The following is a 22,967-nucleotide window of genomic DNA, read 5'->3' as shown; positions in this document are numbered from 1 at the left end:
GAAGTCTGATACGTCTGGGTTACTAAGGTTTAGGAAAGAGACGCGTGTCACTTTTTAGGGCTTTGGCCTGGAGGAGTGTTGGACTGTGACATGAACTGAAAAGGTTGGCAGCATTTTGCATCTGACAGTGTGAGCCGAAAGGGACACATATGTGTATGTTAGGTGCCTGTGCCCTCAGTTTCGCCAGGGTCCCAAGACAGAGCGGTGGAGAAAGGGGACCTCTCTTCCCTATTTTTAGTTTGATTTGGAAGAGAAAGAGAGGTAAGTATATCTCGTAGAAAGATTATTTATGGAGGCCGGAACCAAAGAGTAAATAAATGAGTGGAAGCAGATAATAAATACCTTAGATTTGTGTCCCTGTCAGCTTATTTTTTTAGGTTAAATATGTGGATGAGGTCATTTTGGCCTTGACTCATTGTATAGAAAAAAAATGGGCTTTAATCATCTCTCCCTGGGCCTCTAGTCCATGAACAATGAGAACAGAGGGAAGATTCTAGAATAATGGGAGCGGTAGGAGACAAATGAAGGCGGAGTGGTTTTCTTTGGTGGTGGTGGTTGTCGTTGCTGTTCTGTTGGGTATTACGGGCAGAATAGAAGCCTGTTCTTTCCTCCTCCGCTCACTGCCCCGCTTCTATTCCCACATGTTCATTCGTTTCTAGGACATGGTCCGGCGTGGAGAAATCATAGACAACGACACCGAGGACGAGTTCTACCTCCGGCGCCTGGACGCAGGCCTGTTTGTGCTGCAGCACATCTGCTACATCATGGCGGAGATCTGCAATGCCAACGTCCCCCAGGTAAGGGGCTTCCCGGGATGGGCCTGTCCATCGCTGCCTCCTTCCTTGCCACCTGCATAGTTAGAGGCTCAAAAAAAGAAGCGGATCACACTCTCCTTGAATTCCTTCACTCTGCATGGGCCCTCTTGTTCGGGGGAGGGAGTGAGGTGAATCCTCTCAGTACAGTGTATTCTGGTGTCAACCAGGACAAATGACGCTTTTTCTGTCTTTCCCACTCGTCCCTCTTCCGTAATAGATTCGCCAGAGAGTTCACCAGATCCTAAACATGCGAGGAAGCTCCATCAAAATTGTCAGGCACATCATCAAGGGTGAGTGGGACGTGGCTTGCGTCTGGGGCTCCGGGGAATTCGATGATGCTTTCTCTCTGAGTCTCTGCTCATATCCCTGGGACTTGGGGCCCAGCGTTCTCTGCCCTGCCAGCTGAAGTGTGTTGTCCAGTTTGCTGTGTGCCCAGGTCACCTTAGTCAGAATACCGTAGACTAACTTAGGGGTTCTCTGCCTCTGACCTTCCAATTCCAGAATTTGAAAAACACAGAACAGACAAGCACTAGAGCTTGGAAATACTTGTTGAAAACAATTTTTTTTAAAAGACAAAACAAGAAAGAAGCCCAAAATTCCATTCCAAACTGCATGTAGCAGAAGGAAATTACTTAGAGGGGGAAAAAACAAGGAAGTAACAAGAAATACTTGGAATCATACGAGACATGAGGAAGTGAATTTGAAGCAGTGGGTATAATAGAAAGAAGGTGCCTGTCTTCCGGTCCTCACTCTGCCTCACCCTGGCTGTGTCGGTGTGATCGGGAAGACATTTTGCAGAGGTTCATAAGATGCCACATGACAGCATCCAGACTAGTGCCCGGCACACAGAAGGAGCTCAGTCAGGTGACTTTCCCTCCTGCCCCCCCACCCCCTGGGGAGTCCCTCAAACGCAGTTGCATCTTTGGCTGGACCTGACTCAGCTGGAGTGGCTCCCGAGAGGTCTCTAGTCAGTGAGGGAGCTCTGTCACAGGGCAGGGCGCCTGAACTGAGCTCTGCAATGCAGCCGCACCCTCAGGCTGCTTAGCACGGACTGCCACACACGGTGGGTAGATGCCCGCATTGGACTTGGCAGGACTGATAACACCTGAGTTCAGAGAGTCAGGATGGGCTGGGGAACCGCAGGCAAATCATTTTCTCTTTCTGGCACTTGTTCTGCCCATTCCTAAGATGAGGGATTAGGCTAGATGTACTCAAAGGGTTTTCCTGTAAGTGGCTTTTAACTCCCATTATAGGTGGGAGATGAAATGTGAAGACAAAAGGCACATGTAAAAAATCGAAGAGAAGCTAAGAGCCACGGGCTCTGGCATCTGGCTCCCGGAACTGAGTCCTGCCTCTGCTATTTACTGTGTTACCTCAGGCAAGATGCCCAATTGCTCTGTGACCTCATAAAATGGGTGAGAGGATTAAATGAGATGATATATGGAAAATGTCTGACCCTTAATAGGTTCTCGGTAAATGTTAGCTATAATGACTATTATGAAATATTATGGTGATAATTATCGTCATCATTATTATAAGTGAGGCATGGCTAAAATCCCATGGGAAGCCTTGTGAGAGTAGTAGCATTGAGCTGGGTCTTCGAGGCTGGGACAAGTACATTCCAAATTGAAGGAACAGTGTACGTGGAGGCGTGGGGACTGGAAATCCCAGGTTCAGCACAGCCGCCCATGCAGGGGGAATGGGAAGTCCATTGCGCCCATTTTGCAGATGGAGCATTGGAGGCATTGGAGCTTGTGGTTTTCTCCGTCAGAGAACGAGGAAAGGGGGACCTGTTCATGAACCTAGCCCAGCATCTTGCCTTCCATAGTGGCATCCTGGATGCTCCTCTCTCATCTGTGGTGCCACGTTGCCATGAATTACTGCTCAGGGTGTCATGACGCCTCCTCCCTGAGGTGTAGCTGTAGTGATTTGCAACTCCAGCCTTTAAATGCCATTTACTTTTTACGCCCACATGTTCAATTAGGACTTTTTATTACTCTCAGCTCTACTATCTTGCATCGAGCCTTCTTCCGGCACCTCCATCCGTGTAATCAAAACAATGATTTTTCTGAGCAAGAGAAAGCGTTTTTAATGGGTGCTGCCACGTAGTAGGTGGGTGTTGTGATTTCATCGGAAATCCTACCGCGTGTATCTTAGGTAATTCAGAATTTTCCGTTGCCGTGAGCCAGCCTTTGTCTCCTTCAGATCATGGTTTATTTCCCCAGAGCCTAGTAAGGTGCCGGGCACACGGCGGACGCTGACTAGATGTGTGTTGACTGAGTGTCTGGGCAGCGAGCAGGTGAGCGGCCTGCGCGGAGGCCTGTTCGTTCCCGCCATTCACACTCCTCTCCCCAGCTCTGCCCAGGCCCGGCCCTCAGACCCATCCTTCCAGACCCAGGGCCCGCCCTGCGGTTCTCTCCCTCCCCCTTCCCAGCCAGTGGATTAGTACTTATACCAGTTCTGCCTCCAAACACAAGCTGGAATCCACACACTCTCGGCATCTGTTATTTCCCATCATAGCACACAGTTTATTTTCTTCCGAGCCCTTACCACAATTTGTAATTGTTTTTATTTATGTCTTTGTTTACTCGTTTCGTGTGTCTCTTACATTACAATGTAAGCGCCACGACATGGGGACATTGTCTGTCTTGTTCACCCTGTCTCATCACCTAGAGCAATGCCAGGCACATAATGGGACCCCAGTGAATATTTTAAACACTGGTGAGTTAAACCCCACCGTTGTGTGAATTTAAACTGGCAAATGTTGACAGCGACTCTCCTCAGCCCTGCAGTGCTGCGTACTGTGTTCCTAAGGTGTCCGCCAGCTCCTGCTTTCATGGAGTCTGTAGTCTTTTGTGGGACATAGATGTGTAAATGACCAGCCATAATTCAAGCTCACTGAAATACATGCTCCCGCTACTACTCAGCTATCACTGCTGGGTGCCGGGCTCCACATTCAGGAGTAGCATTGAGCTGGGTCTTCAAGGGCAAGGACATTCCAGAATGAAGGAGCAATGCGAGTGGAGGCCTGAGAACGGGAAATTCCAGGTTCAGCGCAGCCCTCCCACACAGGTGGGGATGGCAAGAACCCAACCTTGGGGCCTTCACAGTCCAGTGGGAAAAGATACTGAAAACTAATTAGAATCTCCTAAGTGCTGCGTTGAAGTAATGAACAGTGTGCTCCGGGGTGGTAAGGAGACAGGCGTGGAAGCACTGGCCACGCCGTGGAGCCCCAGAGGGAGAGGCTTCTCCCCGGGACAGGGAGCACGTCCCAGAGGGAAAGCTCGTCTGGGTAGGACAGGATATCAGTGTCCTTCGTAAGGTGTCCGGCCACATCAGCAGAGGACAGGCAAGGATGTGGAGGCTGGAGCATTGGGGGGCGGGGGGCTGTTGGGAGTGTTGCTGGGCAGACCCTTGAGTTCTGTTGGGTACACGGTGATTCTGGGGATACAGGTAGTGAGTGCTGCAGACATTCTCATTAGGGCTCAGGAGAGAGGCTAGTCATTGGTGTGGAGGTGATATTTTAAAGCCAGGGAATTAGATGCCATTGCCGAGGTCAAAGAGGCCATCACAGGTCACTGGCCACTAACGAAGACAACAAAACACCCAGCTCTGTCCAGATGGAAGGCTTAGGTCATAATAAAGGGTTCTCAGCCACCCTTCCACTGGCATGCACCGGCCCAGCTCATATGTGCCTCCTCGGGGAAGCCCATCTGCCTGCAGTGTCATGGGGAGGTCTGGCGCGTGGCCGACCTCTCAGCAACCCCTGAACTTGGTGCAGCGAGCACCCTTGGGGCAGTGAGGGGATTGCGAAGGGGTGAGGCTCCCGCAGGGTTGGTGGCCGGTCTGTGCTTAGTGGCCGGGCTTTGTTTAAGCCCACTTCTTAAAAGCCTTCAATCCCTCCCCCTCCTCCACCCTTCATTCCATCAAAAAGCACAAAAAAACACAAAGCCTCATCAAGAAAACCAGCTCATCAGTCTGTCCTCTTAGATTTTAATTTTGTTTTTCAGTTGGGTTGCTTCCTTTTTTTCTTTTTAACATACTAATTATATGCAAGCTTTTCCCTTTGATTTTATGGCCTACATATTTCCCAAGTTTTGCTGGCAGGATGACAGCTGATGTACCCCTTGAGGTCTCAGGAAAACGCTGATGAGGCAAGCCCAGCGGGGGCCTTTTCCCACTCCATGCTATATTTCGGTCCCCTTTCTCATGATTTTCCTCCCTCCTCTGTTGGGGGTGCCAAGAGAACTGGGAATAACTGATGGCTCATTAAAGCCCCTCTTTATGCAGACCGCTTCCTCGGCGCTCCCGAAGTGCAGCGCCCCTGGAACTGGCAGCCACTCTGGGCCTGAGGACGGTGGTGCCCACACAGGGCACAGTGGCCTCTTAGCTAGAGGAGGGCAGACCAGACCGTGTGCTGCTGCCGTTTATCTGCTGGTGCCTGGTCCGTGACTGGCTCAGAGAGGGGACTCAGTTAATGCTTGTTGGGGGTGCTCGCTGGGGCGGTGGGTGCTTCAAGCTTCTTTGTGCCATTCCGACATCGGACCACAGTAGGTAGAGTTCACTCCCGCACACGTCCTCTGTGCCAGGCTTTTAATGTATGTTCTCTGGCTCTCACGACAGCCCTGAAAGCAGGCTTACAGTCTCCATTTTGCAGATAAGGAAACTGAGACTCGCAGAGGCTAAGGGATATTGCCCGAGTCCCTCTTAATGTTGGAAACCGGATCCAAACTCAGAACTACACACACAGTCTTCCATCTGGCAGAAAGGAAAGCTCTAACGGTGTCACTTGGCTGATTTACTCCTGCAGCCGTTTAAGAAAGAAAATTCTGGGCATTTACCTTCCCAAAGCACCCACTTAGCATCACCGGGTGCTAGGTGGCACCTAAGACAAATGAGACACTTAGGAGGCCCTGCCCGAAGGGTGTACAGTCCCATCACAGGTGAGATAACTGCTGCCACAAAAAGCAGAATGAAGTCAGTGCTAAGACACCGAGTGGGACTCAAGGAGCCACAGTGAATTCTGCGGGAGATTAAAAGGAGCTCGAAGATCCAGGGAGGCTACACAGAGGAGGTGCTGGCCTTTTTTCTGTCTTTTTTTTTTAATTGTGGTAAAATATACGTAAGATTTACCATTTTAACCATTGCAACCATCACCACCATCCAGCTACAGGCCTCATTTTCATTGTGCAAAACTGAAACGCTGTAGCCATTTTACACTCACCCCCCCATGCCCTCCTCCCCCAGCCCCTCGTACCCACCTCTGCACTTTCTGTCTCTATGAAGATGTGACGGCCAAGTGAGGAGGTGGCTTCTTGAAGCAGGTGAAGGATCCCCATCGGCAGCTGCAGGAACCGAGTGGTCATCTCCTTGGACATGGAGTAGGCGCTGTGACCTGGGGATACTTTGTAGTATAAATACTTGGGCCAAGAGTTACCATGGAAGCTGCCGGCGAGTCTCTTAAATGTTTTAGTCTCCACTGAAAGTTGTGGGTGCTGGGCTGTTTCGCAGAGGAAAGTTGAGAGGATTACTGACTCCAAACTCTCACTGGTGGTGAAAAGACTGAGCCAGACTTCAAAATGCTTTCAGAAATTGGCTCCTGGCCCTTTGATTTGCTTGTGTTCTTCATGGCTTGAAATCTCCTCTCAGAAGCTTATAAGCATATATTTCCATATTGATCTGGGGCTCTTGGTAACCTGAGCTTTGCCTCTGCGATTTTAAAGCTGCAGAAGCTGATAGGGTTTTATCTTTTGATGACATATGTTGGTGTGCATGTGGCTTGCATCAGGTCATAACTGCTGTGGCCACCAGGGTGTTTGGAGGCAGGAAAGGATCCAAGAGAAACCTGCGTGTTGACCTTAGGCAGCTAAGGTTACCCTCTTGCAGCCACGGTGCCTGCATCTATAAGGTGGGGATACTTGCGTTTTCCAAAGGTTGCTGTGAGACAGGTGAGGTACCACGTAAAGCGCTTACGTGATGGCTGGCACGCAATCAGTGCTTGTAATGTTAGCTACCTTTACTGCGGTGATTAGGATCTGACCTAACCCAGCAATAAGGAGAGCTGAGATGCACAGAGCAGCGTGAGCCCTTCTCTCTGTAACTTTGGGTAAGTCAGCAGATAACATGTTTGAGCCTTGCTTTCCTCCTCTGTGACTACTGCCCCTCTGGAAAGCTGCGATGGAAATGCAGTCGGGGGTCTGGGACAGAGTCCGTGCTCAGTAAATGGAGGTTGCTTCCTCCCCTCCTCGTCTAATCCTTTCACCTGGACTCAGATCCAGGCAGGACCGGCATCAGAGCAGCCTCCTTGGGCCCTGGTTGTCGGGGAGGGGGCGGGCTTCTCCGACCGGCTGAAATAGCCTCAAGATTACAGGCACACGACTCTGCTAGCATCGTGAGCAGTTTCCTTCTCCTTTAAGTGGGTTTCATTTTAATGATATCGCTGATGGACTTCTGGTCTTTAACCCCAGCGAAGTGTTCTCCTCTAGAGACGTGTGATGTTAGACCCTCCACGTTCATCGGTGTCGTTAAGGAACCTGTTAGACCGCAAGGATTTTCCTTTCCCAGTTTCCATGTTGTGATTATTTCTGTGTCTTCAAGCGTTTTCAGTGGGAAAATACTGGCATTCCTCGTCTCCCCGCTCCCTCTTCCTTGTGCGTTCTTGGAAGGGTGAGCATTCAAGTCAAAGGTCCAGGGGTCTGAACCAGGCTGGAGAGCGCTGGCCCGGCCCCTGCCCTGGAAGACACTCCTTCCCCATCCAGCAGCCCCGGTGCCCCCTCCCTCCCCCTTTTGACATAAACAGAACAGCTTGTATTCCATGTCTGAATAGTAAACCTGCTGTCTAAAGTTTGCTTTAATATTTATGCGTTCAGCACTGCTGCCTGTTTTTGAGCTCCATCAAAGCCTCTATTATTTGAAAATGCTGGGCAAGTAGAGAAGGGAGTTGATGTGTACACCATCTTTCTCACTCTCCAACCTGACGCATCCGCTCCCCTCTGCCCCCCTTCTTTCCCCATCCCTCTTTCACTCTCATTCTCCCCCCACCCTGTGATTCTTCCTTTTAGCAACACACGCACATGCACAAACACACACACACCAAAGAGAACTCTTTCCTAAGACCTCTGGTAGGAATCTGTTCAATATTTATAAACTGCTGCAGCAGCTATAATAACCACACGTAGCTGGTACCACCAAGATTTGCTCCAAATCGAATTCCACTCTAGAAACAAAAATGAGTAGGGGTACTGGTGAAGGGTGCGGGGCGAGGGGCACAGTTGGTGCCGGCTGCCAGAGCCAGTGGAGGAACGCTGGGGGCTCCTCAGACCTGGTTCTGCCTGGCCCTGTGGCTGGCGCGCTGTGGGACCCTGGCCAGTCACCTGCCCTCACCTGGCATGAGGAGGTGTGGCCCCTGCGATCCACTCCACATCTGTGGCCATGGAGGCCCCTTACCCATAGGACAGCCCCTCTGGAGTCTTACCTTTTACAAGGACTTTATAGCCAGGTGCTTTTTGGGGACTCGGATGCTTTGGAGTGCTCGCAGAGCCGGAGTTTTTCCCCCAAAGGATGGGAAACAGGCAGGGTAGGATGTTGCTTAGGTAAGAGGATGCCACTTTGGGGACCGGCTCCACCCCAGGGGCTTTTTAGGTGCCTTTTCACTGCTCACACATACTCTGGGGTTTGAGTTTCAGCTCCTCTAGCATCCTTGACCAGTCACGTTGCTTCAGCTCTCTAGTGAGTCTCCGTTTCCTCATCTGTAAATAGAGATGACGTTCTTTGCCTTATAGGATTGCCGCGAAGATTAAATGAGACAACATATACAAATGCCTGGCACATAATCAGTGTTTACTGCGTGTTAGTTTCCATTCCACTGCGCATGACACAGCCCCTCTTCACATCGCGCCAGCTCCATTCACAGCCCATTTCCAGAGAACAGGTCATCTGACCTTATTTCCTCCTTCCCCACTGACGGAGGGACAGGGAGACTTGCCCGTGGGATGGGTGCTCTGTGTACAGACCTGGCACGTGTTTCTTCTGAGGCCTTGGCAGCGGGGATTCAGTAAGGACACTGACACAGACTTTGGTTTCCTCTACTGTGTGCATCCCTAGAAAGGGATTAGGTCCCTCCAGGGAAGCGGGCTTTACTTGGAAAATCACTGCCCCAAAGGATCAGAGTATTTGGCCGCCTCTCTCCCTCCAGGGTCTGTGAGTACATTAGGAGAGCAAAGTGTTAGTTCAATCCATTAAGCCTCTTGCTTCCAGATCATGCCTCTGGGGGCATTAAATGTTATCATGGTCATTTCTCTTCCTCCTGGGGCAGCAGCTAGATCACTCACATGTGAGCAAGAGAGACCACTCACCTCCAGCCCCACAGCCTTCCCGGCAGCCCTGTTCCTGTTCTCCCATCACCCAGCCCGCTCCTGAAGGGGCCTTAATAGCAGGCATCACAACCATTTGCTGTGGGAGGTGATGGATGGGCCTAACAGAAGACGATGATTTCCGGGGGGAGACACACAGCTGGCACATGTCTGAATCCCAAACCCCGTTTTCCAGCACATGTCCAAAGTCATAAAGAGGAAGGAGGAAAAATGAAGGCATGGCAGGAACAAGACCCTTTCTCTAGCGTGGTGGGGGGGCGGGCGCTGGAAGGAGGGCTCCGCACTTTCTGTCTCCTGTCTTTGTCTGAGTGGGATCCGCAGATGTTTTATTATGCAGAAGCCTCTTACCTGCGAGTTCTCTATTGTTCTCTCTCAGGTTGCCCTGGGTAGGGAGCAGGGGGCAGATATGCGAGCAGTCATCCTAACCAACTGCTCTGTTTCTTCACCAGACTGATAGTTGGCTCTCAGCCAGGCTCACTGGGCATTTAGCTGAGAGTAAGGCAGGGCCCCCCCACTAGTGAAGCTCCTGGTCTAGTGGAAAGGGGATGCCCTGGATGGAAGACAGGCCCCTGATGGAGACGCTCTTGACAGCGGCCTGCACTCCCCACATGATCTGTGCCCTGACCCCTCCCCTGGCTCAGAGCTCCGCCACTGGCCACGCAGCCTTCCTTGCTCGCCCTGAGATGGACCAAGCACGCTCCCCCCTGAGCCCCTGCACTGGTGGCCCCTCTGCCACTCGCTACCAGATATCCCCACACGCATTGCCTACAGGTCTTTAATCAAATCTCGCCCACTCCCTGAGGCCTTCTGACAGCCACCCTACCTACCCTGTTTCCCCAAAAATAAGACCTAGCCGGACAGTCAGCACTAATGTGACTTTTGGAGCAAAAATTAATATAAGACTCAGTATTATGTTGTGTTATGTTATAGGTTATGGTTATGGTTATGGTTATGTTATGTTATGTTATGTTATGTTATGTTATGTTATGTTATGTTATGTTATACCTGGTCTTATATATGTTATACCCAAGATTTGCTCCAAAAGACGCATTAGAGCTGATTGTCCAGCTAGGTCTTATTTTCGGGGAAACACAGTATTTACTTTTGGGTTGTTTCCCCCACTGAAAAGTGGGCTCCACAAGAGCAGAGGTGTCATCCCTTTTGATCAGTACTCCATCCCCATTGCCTCAAATAGTGGCTCTCAAACTAGAGCGTGCCCCAGCGGTCGCGGAGCGCTTGCTCAGACTGCTGGGCCCCGTCCTCAGAGCTGCCTAGCAAGTGGGCTGGGTTGGGCCCAGAAGTTCCTGTGTGAGGCAGACGCTGCAGGTTCAGGCCGCACTCTGAGAACCTGGTCTAGAGCAGTGGCTGCCCACGGTCGGCATCCACTGCGTGTGTGTAGGGACTAAATGAGTGAGTAAAGGCTGTGGCTGAGATGGGGTGAGCCTGGCCCTTTTCACTGAGGGCCTCGAATGCAAGACCAGAATTTGGCCACAGCTGCCACTGTGAGGGCTGTTGCAGGCATTAGAGGCATGCAGCTCAGTGGGAGCTGGGATTTGGGGGAAAGGTGTGAAGTGACCCAGCCACATGGACCACATGCCTCATGCCTCGGATTCACACCTGCCCCTGCCTTTGTCTCCCTAGAGTATGCAGAGAACATCGGGGATGGCCGGAGCCCGGAGTTCCGGGAGAGCGAGCAAAAGCGCATCCTGGCCTTGCTGGAGAACTTCTAGAGGCCCCTGGCCCTGTGCAGCGTGGACCCTCTCTGTACCTCCCTCCCACAAACAGTTTTTACACGGCTCAGTGTGACTTTCAGACAAATTAAAGCTAGTGTTTTTTATTCCTGGGCTGGCATTCTTTGTAGCAAGGCAGTATCCTCTAACCTTTACCTGCACTTTCACAGCAGCTGCCATGGGACACATCTGAGGAAGGTCAGTGAGTGTCCTCACTCTGCCAGTGGGGAAACTGAGGCTCAGTGTGATCAAGTGACCACTGTGGCTCCTCTGGTGGTACTGTCTGTGTGGTGAGGGTGCAACTGGGAAGGGGCCAGGCACGGACTAGTGAGCTCACTGGGGCTTTTGCCCTGACAGAGTCTGGACGTGCAACACGAGGCACGTGGGGCGTGCAGAGCACCGGGGAGGTGTCCGTGGCACCGTGAGGCCGGACAGAGCGCGGGGCCCTCACAGCAGCGTCCTGAACCCCGACCTTGTCAGCATCGTCTGGGAGGGAGGGGAACTTGAAAAACACATCCATGTTGCCCCCACGCCCACTCCCAGAATGAAGAAATCAGACTCTCAGCGGGTGTCCCAGGCACTGGTGGTGGTTTAAGCTTCCCGGTGGTTCCCTGCGTCAGGAGGAGAGCCACGCTTTAGGGTAGACAGGCCTGGGGTCCACATCCCGGCTACGCCATTTACCAGCTGGGGCAGTTTGGATAAATGGCTTTACCTTCCTGAATCGCTCTTCCCTCGTCTGCAAAGCGGGGGTACTAATACCCACTTGGTGCTTATGGGGAGCACTCACTGAAGCATGCCCTAGAGCGAGGCGCACACAGTAGGTGCGTTATAAATGGTGATTTCTTTGTTCTTACCTTACACATCTGTGGCTTCAGAAGAATTGTGATTTCACCCATGTTATACGGGTTATGACGGGAGTCCGCAGTCCTTTAGCATGGTTTTAATCTGTCACAAAGCATAGAGTCCTCGTGAGTGAGGCGGCGGAAGAAAAACTGATTTAGAAAACTGCATTTCATTAAAGTGAAATCTTTAGCCCAAGGTCAGCAAAGAGGCTACAGGGGACGCCACACGCCCTGTGCGTGCCCATGAGTGACACTGTCAGTCAGCCGCAGCTCTTTTCGTTGAACCCCAAGGGACAGGGCTCCACGCAGCCACCTGAGAGGACTCTGAATCAGTTGGCACCTGCGTCGGGCCCAGCGTGGGGCTGGCTATAGAACCGCGAGGAAGACAGACCTGGCCCACCCAGTGGGAAGAGGAAGGTGCGGCCATCGTCTCCATGAGGTAAGTGTTGCAGCAGAGAGGTGGCCGGAGTGTGTTACACGGCCTATGACAGAATCAGAATTGCCGTACAGTGACATTTCAGATTTAGTTATTGTTTTATTTCACTTTTCTGTAACTGTAGTAGCTCCTATGTACTGAACACCTGCTATGTGCTACTTGCTTTCCATCTATGCTTTGTCACCTGCATAACAGCCCTGCTGGCATCGTTATCCCCAATTTCCTGAAGCTGAGACTGAGATCTCAGAGGGTAAGCAACTTGGGCGAGGGCCTATGGCCAGGAAGCGGCAGAGGGTCTGTCTGACTCCGCGGTCCAAGCTCTCCCCTCCACCGAGCTGCCTCTGTCTAGAAGACAGTCACAGATCACTGACTGACATTATGCTTCAATCTGTTCCACTGTGGATATGTGGCTTAATGAATTCACAACAAATAAAGCATGTCTAGATGTAACCTATAGAATCTCATAGACTTTTTGACCTAAGGTTGGCACTTTAGAGATCATTAGTCCTTCACCTTTATTTTCTTTTTAAATTTTGTTTTTAACCAGGTAATGCTTATACCTAGTACATAAGTTCAAAATTTAACACAAAGGTATACAGTGAGGAGTCTCCCCTCCCCTCTCCCACCCCCTAGGCCTCCCCACCCCTGGAGGCAACTGCTGTCACCTGATTATCCCACAGAATTCTGTCCAGCAGTTTTCCAGCTGTGTCCTACCGAAGCCCCAAGCGCACCAGAAGCCAACAGAGAAGAGAGAGTGGGTAGGGCTCCAGACCCCTTCCACTATAGTTGCTCCATTTTGCCCTGCTTCATATTTTGGGGTGCCTCCTAAGATTTTGTTTGACCAAAACATCTCTGTGCTAAAAGCAAGCTTGAAATCACACGTTCACTTCACACATGAAGTGGTCCCTTTTTCCATCGGTTTTGTGACGGGAGGGTTTGGGGAGAACGTGAGGTATAATCCCTCAGAAGTCAGAGGAGGTTACAGTTCCAGGGCTTGGGGGACCAAGCTTTTAGGAACAAGGCAAAGATCCTCATTAACCTGTGGGCTCCTGGGATGGGCTCCTGAAGTGTGAGTGGCTGTCTGTCTCACAAGCAGCCCCACCCCGCAGGGAGGACGTCTTGGGCTTCCAGTCAAGACCGCTGTTGCCCTGTGGTTCTGAATTTGACTTCTGTATCTGCCACTCTCGGGTTCCCAAGCCCTCCCCGTCACGAAAAGCCCCTTCAGGTTTGTTCTTGTGTCCGTAGCTGAGTGGTACCTGGGCATGGCATCCAAGCAGGGCACTGCTCCTTTTCCTATCCAAACATGGCCACAAATTCACCTTTCAGCAATATTAGCCAGAATTTCCTCACGAGGGAAATGATTTCATTTTCCTCCTCTCTCGCAGCGTGCTGCTCCATTTGTGGTGGTCGGCACGCCTGAATTCATCGGCGGCAAGATGGGCCATGTCTAATTTAGAGAGATTTGCATGCAGGCTGCGTCCTTCTTTCTCTGAGGGGAAATGCATTGTCAGGGAAGCTTGAAGGCATCCTTCAGTCACCCCCACAGTCGCACCAGTGCCCAGGTGGCATCTCCTGCCATTACCAAGAGCGTCAATTTAGTGTCAACAGGGAGATGAGACTCACTTTCCTAAAGGCAAAAACTCCTTGATTAGATTTGCTTACCCACAAGTAGAGGTAAAAGCGGAGCCACATTTTTCAATCTGTCTTGCTCCTTGGTACACATGGAAAGTGGTGGTATCACAGCAGCGGTCCTTCATTGTCTGTGCCGAGGAAATGGCAAGCATTTCTCCAGTTACGTTCTCTTGACCGGTAGCACATGCCTTGGGCATAAGGTACACAGGGGTGTACAGTGCATAAATCTCCCCGCCAGCTGCATCTCCTGGTCACCCGGCGCCCCTCCCCAGACACAACCCCTAATTAGCTAGAATATCCTTTCGGAGATAGTTTTATGTTTTCAAGTGAATAAAAATATATTTAACACAAATGTCCTGTGTTCTGCACCTTGCTTTTCACTCTACATCGGCTAAACACACAGTCCCCCCCACACACTTCCTTAATAGCTGGGCTCCATTGCAGAGCTGTACCGTAATTTAGTTAATCGCGTTAATGGGCATTTAGGTTGTCTCCAATCTTTGGCTATTACAATGCTGCAGTGAACATCCTTGCATAGAACGTCATTTCACACATGTGTGAGTTTAAATTCCCAAGCAGAATTGCTAAGTCAGAGAGAAGGTGCATTTTTTCACTGTGCTTCGTATTGTCACCTTGCCCACCTTCCATCAGCGGTGTCTGTGAGTGCCACCCCACACCCTCCCCAGCACAGCCGCAGCCAACTCCCTCTCTGCCTCTCTGATCTGGGAGCCCTGTATCCTGTTTGTGGTCTTAATTTGCATTTCTCTTAGGAGTGAAGTCACTTAGCATTTTAGAAGAATGAATTTATCGAGTGTGTGCCGTATTAGCTAATACTCCTCGAGCTCTAACTATGAGCGAAGCACTTGACTCAGATTAGCTCATTTAACCCTCATTGCTGAGGTGTAGGTACTTTTAGTATCAACCCCATTTCACAGATGTGGAAACCAGATTGAGAGAATCAGTGGCTTACAAAGTGACAGAGCTGGGAGTGGAACATAAGCAAACTGGTTCCAGAAGCCCCACTCCTGATCTCAGAGTCACACCATCTCCCAACTAACTGGTAGAAAAGGGATTCCGTGAGGCTGGAGAGGGCGGCAGGGGTTGAGGGTCCACCCTCCCTGCACAGAATGCGCTGGAAGCTTTTAGTGGAGTCGTGCAGGAAGCCACAGAGAAGCGGCCACTTGCCGGCCTCATGACAAGCGCACAGTGGTTCTGCAGGGCCCCTGCTCCCTGCCACTGGGCGGCTGCCATGGAGGCCCTGGGGTTTCCCGGCTGGGGGAGCGGGCAGTCATGCAGCTGTGGCCCTGGCTGCTCTGCCGTGGGAAGAGGGAAGGCCAAGAAACATGTGGAAGGTGAGCTTTCCCTCTCCAGCAGTGAGGAGGAGGTGCCGCCTGCAAGCATGCTTGCAGAGTGCATCCTAACCTACCATGTTCCCGGACCCCCCCGCCCCCCGTCTGTCCTCACCCAGCACCTCCCGCTCTGCTCTCATCCCATGTCACGCCTCTGCCTCCTGTGAGTCGTCTCCCAGGAAACGTTGGCTGAGCACCTACTCTGGGCCAGGCCCCATGCTGGGCGCTGGGGGCAGGCACCCCACATTGAAATGCAGTTTGAACTCCCCACAGTAGCCAAACGGCCTCACAAGAAAGCAACAATGGGCTTCGAGAGAGGTCAGCAAAGGCTGTGGGACAAGGGAGGCCCCTTGACCTGGCAGAGGGCTTGGGAGAGACAGGACCCTACACCTCGCTGTATCTTGCGTGACTGTCACGGGCCTCAGGATTGGCCATGAGTCTCACAAAACAAGAGGTAGGAAGTCATTCGAGGCAGAGGGAACTGCACAGGCAGAGAATTAGGGACACGAGTAAGCACGGGGCCTGTGAGGACCTGGGGGTCTTCATATGTGCCTCACTGGGTGTCCCAAGTACCCTGAGCTCGGCAAGGCAGGGTCTGAATGAGCTCCTGGCTGGGGCAGAACTGGAGAGAATGATACACATGTTGAATTCCTGTGCGTGATGGGAGCTTGGGGGTCACGTTTGTCCAGAGTCACAGAGCTTGTCCCAGGACAAGTTGTCTCCACTTCACCCAGGCTCTTTCGGTGCTCGAATGATGGAGAAACAGGTTCCATTGGAAGGAGACAAAGTTGTGATTCTGACCCCTAAATCAAGACCTGGCCTCACGCAGGCGTCCAGGAAGTGCCCAGGCCCCAGAGAGGCTGATAATAGCCACAGTTGAGGAAGGCTCCAGCCTGGCTCCAGCTCCTGGGCCTCAGGGAGCCAGCCCATCCAGGAAACACCCGGGAGCAGGAAAGGGTAGGGAGCCAGTGCCCCCAGCCCCGCCTCTGTAACATGTGACATGTCCCTCACTCTCCCAGAATCCCTGTTTCCTTCCATCAAGGACTGAGTGAGAGGGTCTCTGAGAAGCCAGCCTGGGGGAATCCCACACAGACCAGTACCTGTGACCAGCTCATAGTACCCAGGTAATCATTCCCCCCCACCCCATCATTTATTAAACACCCACCATAAGCTGTGTGGGGAACAAAACAGACGTTGCCGCTGACCTCAAGGCTCTCACATTCTCGTGGGAAAGATTGAAACATGTCAACAAATACATAAGATGATTAATGAGTGTTATGAAGGAGCAAACAACAGGCAAAGTGATGGAGACTAGGTAATGGGGGAACAATGTGAGGGGGGGTGGTCTGAGAAGCCCTCTGATGAGGTTCCTTTCAGCTAAGTAAGGTCTGAATGAGATCAGGGAGCAGGAAAGCCCAAGAGCTGGGGGCAGAGGGTTCGAAGCAGAGGCACAGGTGCAAACGTCCTGGGGCAGAGAGAATACCATCATTCTCCAGAAAAAAAGCCAAAAGAAGCCCCGGTGGGTGGACCCAAGAGTGAGGCAGGGCTTGGTGGTAGATGAAGCCGGAGAGGTGGGTAGGGGCCGGATCTTGCAGGGTCTTGAGTGCTGTGGAGGAGATTTGGGCATGGAAGGGATGTGAGCTGATTTTGAAAAGATCCCTTTGTTCAATGGAGGACAACACTGGAGAGCGGTCTGGAAGCTGGAGACCCTAGAAGAGGCTGGTACTGTCATCCCGGGAGGAGATACTAATGGAGATACTGGTGCTTTTGACCAGGAACACTGATCAGGTTAGAAACAAGGAGATTGGAGATGGGTTGAGGCACAGCCAGCCAGTCCAGGTGCAGAGAGGGGCACTTGCCCCCGCTCCCCCAGCCCTGAGGGCTGGGTGCCAGTCATGGGCCCAGCAGGAGTCGGGTGGGGCCTGCAGAGAGAGCTGCTCAGTATATAAATATCTTTAATGAATAAATAGAAGTGCTTTTAGGGCTGGCGGAGTCGTATCATTTCCACCTGCCGTAAAATTTCATTAGAAGCAGGCGCTTCAGGGGGAGAGGAATGGCTGCAATAAATCTGCCCACCCCCCTCAGGCCCTGCTTCCATTCTGAGCCTACTCAGCTCCACTCCCCTCCCCGCAGAGTCCAGACCCAGGCCCTTTTCCCCTGGTCCTCCCAGGACCCAGGGAAGTCTGTCCTTCCTGTCCCACCCCCACAACTTGAACAGGCAAGAGAGCAGCCAGGGCCGGGAGGTGTGGCTTGCCACTGACAATCAGGGGCCTCACTCACCTTAGCTGTAAGTGGGAACAACAATTCCTGCTCCTGCCCTGACCCCTCCCCACCGAATGCAGATTAGATGGGTTTCAAAGCCGTAAACGACACAGCTGTATTCCTGGAACAACAGAGCTGGGGGAAAGCACACCTTGGAGTCATTCAGTTTTACAAATGAGAAAACAGAAGCCACAAAAAAGTGGGTGACTGTGCTAAGATCACACAGGTGCAAGCAGATGCAGCCCTCAGAAACCACCACAGCGTACCAACTAAACGCCTGGCTCTGTTCTAAGCACTTGACATGCACCATTCCATTGAATCCTCCCCATGTTCCTGGGATGCGGATGGAGACTGTTACCATCCCATTGTGCAGATGAGAATACTGAGGCCCAGAGAGAACGAGGATCAGTCACCCCATCAGTTAGTGACAAGAACCAGATGGGAGTTCAGGTCACCAACCTACCACAGCAGCCTTTTTCTGGTCTTTTTAAGTGTGCTAAGGCTGGTATTGTTTTTCTTGAGCCTAGAAATCCTCCAAGTGTGAGTTCTTTGGAGGACTGGGGTGAAAAATTCACTGAGTGCCTACTGTATGTGAGGCAGTCTCTGAACTGAAGGCCACTGTCCCCAGCACCTTGCTGCATCCCTGCAGCATCTTCCAAGGTTGCCATGCTTACCTCCACTTCACGAACAAGCCCAAGGTCACATAGCTGTGTCATATGGCTGCCAGCAATCAAACAACTGGCTGCTCAGGCCCCTCCCTTGGCCCCACTGCCACCCTCCCTCAGCCAGAGTGTGTAAGGCCAGGAAAACAGGCTGGCCAAGTGGACAGGCCCGGCTGGCAACCTGCCTGAGTCCATGGTTATCAGTTAAGCTCATTAAGTGGGCCATGACAGGACATGGCCTGGACCAGCTGCCTCCCCGCCCCTCCTCACACCAGCTCTCTTGGGAACAAGGCCTGAGGACAGGCTCCTGCTTTTAGCAGCTAAAAGCAAGTCTCTCTGTAATTGGGGAAGATTAAAAGATACCAAACAAAGCTTCAGCAGACTGGCCTGTGGACCCATGTGGGCAGTGAGCACAGGGCATGGACGCTGGAGACAGGCTATCTGGGTTCAAATCTGGCCCTGCTATTCCTCAGCTGTGTGACCTTGAGTGAGTCATTTCACCTCCCTGAGCCTCAGTTTTCTCATCTATAAAATCGGGAGATATGCTGTCCAATGCTACTCGTTGTCTAGACCCTCAACAGGCTGATGAACAGAAAATTCTTGACCAACTGTAAAGTCCTGAACAACGGTAATGTCGTCACCACCCATATCCTCATCTCATTGTATTTTCTTGTTCACTTTCTCCACTACTGTGTTTACCCAAAGATAGGACCTAGCCAGACAATCAGCTTTAATGTGTCTTTTGTAGCAAAAATTAATATAAGACCTGGTCTTATTTTACTATAAGACCGGGCTTTTATATATATAATGTAATATAATATGATATAATATAATGTAATGTAATGTAATATAATATAATGTAATACAATATAATATAATATATACCAGGTCTTATATTAATTTTTGCTCCAAAAGATGCATTAGAGCTGATTGTCCAGCTAGGTCTTATTTCCAGGGAAACGGTGCATTGGGAACGGATCTGTCTTTACTTATACCTTCCAGAATGAATGAACAAATCCATGAGCATCAGTCCATCGCTCAGCAAACACCCAAGCCACGGTCCTTTAGGAACAAAGAGTGAACAGTGTGCCTGTATACTGCAAGTGCTCTTTAGGGGGTTGGGGAGTTGAACCAAAGTGCCCTGGGTGGGCCTGAGCAACTGTCCAGCCACTGCTTACATCCCTCACCGATACCCCCTCCCCCCTCCCATGCCTTCCTTCTCTCTGCCGGTCCCACTTCCCCGTTCCCCTCCCCCACCCCCATTCTACTCCTTGCTCAAGACCGGCTCAGGGCCAGACACGCCCTCTCTGGGAGGTAGGAGTCCAAGTCCCGCCCTCAGGGGATGCCCAGCCTCGTGGGGGAGATAGAGGCAGATACAACTTCCATCAGCTGGAACATGAAAGAACCCCACACACTCTTCCCGCTGCTCTGAGGGTCCCAGATCCTCTTGCACCCCTGCCCCTGCATTCCCCAGGTACCGCGTGAGCCTTTCCTGAGTCTGATTCTCACCACCTGCCCTATGAGCTGCCTGAGGGCAGGGGCTACCTTTCATTGTTTCTCTATTGCAGCACCCGGCATGGGGCATGCCACCCAGTACGTGCTCCTGCACCATTTCTTCCCCAAATATTTTCTGAGCACTTACTATGTGCCAGGCCCTGTGCTGGACTGTGAGGCTAGAGAAGCAAACATGCTCCTTGCCCTGCTCCTTCCAAGCAGAGGAGACAGAAATAAATGAGCAAGAGAGAAACTAGTGCTAGGAGCTATAAAGAAAATAAGAGAGTGACTGAAAGGAAAGGTGGCTACTCTGGTCGGGATGGTCAGGGAAGGCCTTTCTGAGGAGGTAAGGTTGAAGCTGAGACAGGACTGATGAGTGGGGCAGCTGCCAGGGGATGTTGGGAATAATATTCTAGGCAGAGGAAATAGCAAGTGCAAAGGCCCTGGGGCAGGGATGTGATGTATATATTTGAGGGACACCAGATGTGCCATCCGAATGAGGAGGAGGGTGGGAGGAGATGAGTTTGCAGAGGTGGACAGAGACCAGACCATAAAGGGGCTTGCTAGCCAAGTAAGGAGTTTGGATTTTTCTTCCACATGCAATGGGAAGCCATTGGAGGACAGAATGTGTGACATATAATGACTGAGTCATGGAGGGAGGAAGGGGATGAGTGAAAAAAGGGAGGATGAAAAGAGGAATGACAGAATAAAGGGCAGAGCCTGAGCCTCTGGCCCCTGCATGGAGGCAACGCCACCATGGATGAGGCAGGATCTGGGCCCCTCCCATCCTTCGAGTCCCTTCTGGTTCACTGTGTGTAGTGGCCAGCACCCAGCCTGCGCTTAGAACAGTCAGAGCGGCAGACACAAAAGCAGTCTTGAATCAAGGTGGGAGGCAGAGGTTTGGGGAGCACTAACCTGAGTTATGTCTGGGAGGGTCTCTGATGCTTCCAGGAGGAGGCAGCCGTGGCCCAGGAATGAAAAGGTGAGTGGAACTATACCAGGTAAGAAAACAAGAGGGGTTTCCAGGAGAGGTGGCGAGCGGGCAAGAGCAGGAGGGTAGGAAAGAGCTCTGAACTGGGGGCCTTACAGACCCAAATCCAATTCATTGTCACCACAACACTGTGAAGGGCAAGCTGCTATCCCCATTTTATAGATGAGAAAAACAAGACTTGGAAAAGGGAAGAGGCTGTACAGTCACAAAACTATTCTGGGTAAGAACTGAAATTTGAAATCAAAGCCCAAGAGTGGTCAATAAAATATATCCCAACATTCTTGTGGGTTCTGGGGAGTCCACATGGCAGACAGGAGAGGAAGTGGGGAGGATACTGTCAAGAGACACACAATGCGGGCATTGCAGAGTAGCTCATTCTTCCTGGGGCATGATGGAGGGCATCTTGGAGGAGGTGACATTTGAACTCAACCATGAAGGGTGTTGAGCTTTTCATGGATAGAGCATTGAGGGTGGGGTTTGCAGAGGGAGAAGGCATAAGGGGGGGGGTATGTTGGGTGAGTAGAGGGAGGGGGTAGGGAGGAGGGAGCAAATGTAATGAAAAGGTTACTGGGGGGCGGGGTAGGCAGGAGTCAGATTAGGAATGCTTGAATGCCAAGGTCAAGAGTTTGTACGCTATTTAGAAAGCCCAGAGGGGCCCTAGAAGGCTTCTGACCCAGAGAAAGGCAGGTTACATGAACGAGTCTGAAGGACTCTCCTGATTTGTACGTGACAGATGGAAGGGGGTGGGTCAAGAGGCTGGAAGACCAGGAAAGGGGCTGGTACTGTTGTCTAAGCAAGGCATGGTGGTGGCTTCAAGCTGTGACCGTGAAGATGGAGAGAAGACATACTAAAGAGCTATGATGGAGTCTGAGTGGGTGGACTTGGTAGGGAAAGGGGGCTGAGTGCAGAGGTTGGATCCCCTAGAGGGTTGTTAGCTTGGTCATGTCCCCTGGCGAGAGACTACAGTTTCATTAATCCGTTTATCCATCTCTCTGTCCATCCACCCCCCACACACCACTTCTCCTTTCTTCCGTCCAGCATGTTAGTCCTCTCTGTGGGCCAGTCCCTCTGTGGTTTGGGGGGGAGGGTATGGGAAAACCTGGCCTAGTCCCTCACTCTCTGGAGCACTTCATGGTCTAAGGGGGAGCCCACTGTGACAAGAGGCGATCACAACACAGTGTGCTGAGCACATGTGATAAAGGGGACAAAGTCGGGAGGAGGAAGTGGGGGGAGATGAGAGGAGGAAGGGAACTCAGTGCAGCCCAGCTCCACCTCGGGACTGGGGGTCTGCCATGTCATCATCCCAGACAAAGGACCGTACATTATTAGTGTTATTAATTAGCATTAATCTCATTAAATGGCAATTACAATTAAGAACACAATGATGAAAATGCCACCTTGGATTTAATTGCGTCTTGTCCGTGAGCCCAGCCCACCCTCACTAGTGCTGTGTTCTCAGCAGGTACTTGGCCAACCCTTGTGTTTCAGAGTCACAGCTGGGATCACAAAGTCCGACTCCCCTCGTTTTACAAATGGGCAAACTGAGGCCGAGGAAGGGGACAGGCCCTGCGGTCACCCTCGAGTCTGTGGCGAAGGCAAAGGCAAGCTAAGAAGCCAGATTCCCAGCCACGTCCCAACTCACTGTATCCCAAACAGATTTGTGGAGTTTTTTTTTGTTTGTGTGTTTGTTTGAGGAAAACCAGCTGTCAGAAGCAGCCATCCTGTTACCATTAAACAAGGCAAATTCTATTGGAACAGAGTCGGCGGCACCCCTGGACACCTAATTACACCGTCTGGAACAAGAAACAGGCAGGGAAATAGCAATAGGAACGAACAGTGCAGCAGGCAGCAGAGACGCTCTCCTCGTCTCCCGAAGCTGTCATGTCCCTGAGGCCTCAGGACAGGATGTGGTTCCTGGTCCTTGCATAAGATCCCTGTGCCAGGAAGGGACTCGCCAGCGGTGGTGAGCCTCACACACACCCCCCTCCACCCCTCTGCAACCAGCCAAGGCTCTAAGACAAACTAGTGTCTGGGAGGGAGCAATGCACCCTCTCACGGGCTTCTCTGGAACCTTGTGGAAAACAGGTGTCATTTCAGGTTTCCAGCTGGGCTGGAACCCACCCTGGCCTAGACCCAGAGACAGGGCTGTGCCTGAATGTCCCCGCTGGCTTCCGCTTGTCCTTTGGCCAGCCCCCACCGTCCCTGTCTGAGCTGTCGACCCAGGAGGTTTTAACCCATTAGTAGTGTTAGGTTCAGGGGGCTGGTGTTTGCTGTCCCTCAAGCATGAGATTCTGCAATTAGATTTTGGGCAAGATTGTGCACAGGTGAGGGCAGAGCGCCTGTCTGATTACATTTCCATGTCCCCCACATCGACAGGCACCA

At 51.6% G+C, this 22,967-nt stretch overlaps 1 protein-coding gene across 2 annotated transcripts in view; it reads left to right on the top strand.

The window, feature by feature from the left end:
* The window catches only part of CTNNBL1 (catenin beta like 1), a 144,176-nt gene extending 133,152 nt beyond the window's left edge, over positions 1–11,024 (top strand). For both annotated transcript variants that reach the window (XM_088789133.1, XM_088789134.1), the window contains 3 exons: positions 660–797; positions 1,033–1,105; positions 10,829–11,024. In XM_088789133.1, coding sequence (XP_088645259.1) covers positions 660–797; positions 1,033–1,105; positions 10,829–10,917 — 300 coding nt within the window. In that variant the 3' untranslated portion in view covers positions 10,918–11,024. The remainder of the gene's footprint in view (positions 1–659; positions 798–1,032; positions 1,106–10,828) is intronic.
* The last annotated feature ends 11,943 nt before the right edge of the window (positions 11,025–22,967 follow it).

Source organism: Rhinolophus sinicus, chromosome 13 (assembly GCF_057876585.1).
Source record: "Rhinolophus sinicus isolate RSI-liver-muscle chromosome 13, RSI-T2T, whole genome shotgun sequence".
Lineage (NCBI taxonomy): Eukaryota > Metazoa > Chordata > Mammalia > Chiroptera > Rhinolophidae > Rhinolophus > Rhinolophus sinicus.
The sequence above is the reverse complement of the archived record's forward strand: the minus strand, read 5'-3'. Positions and strand labels throughout refer to the sequence as shown.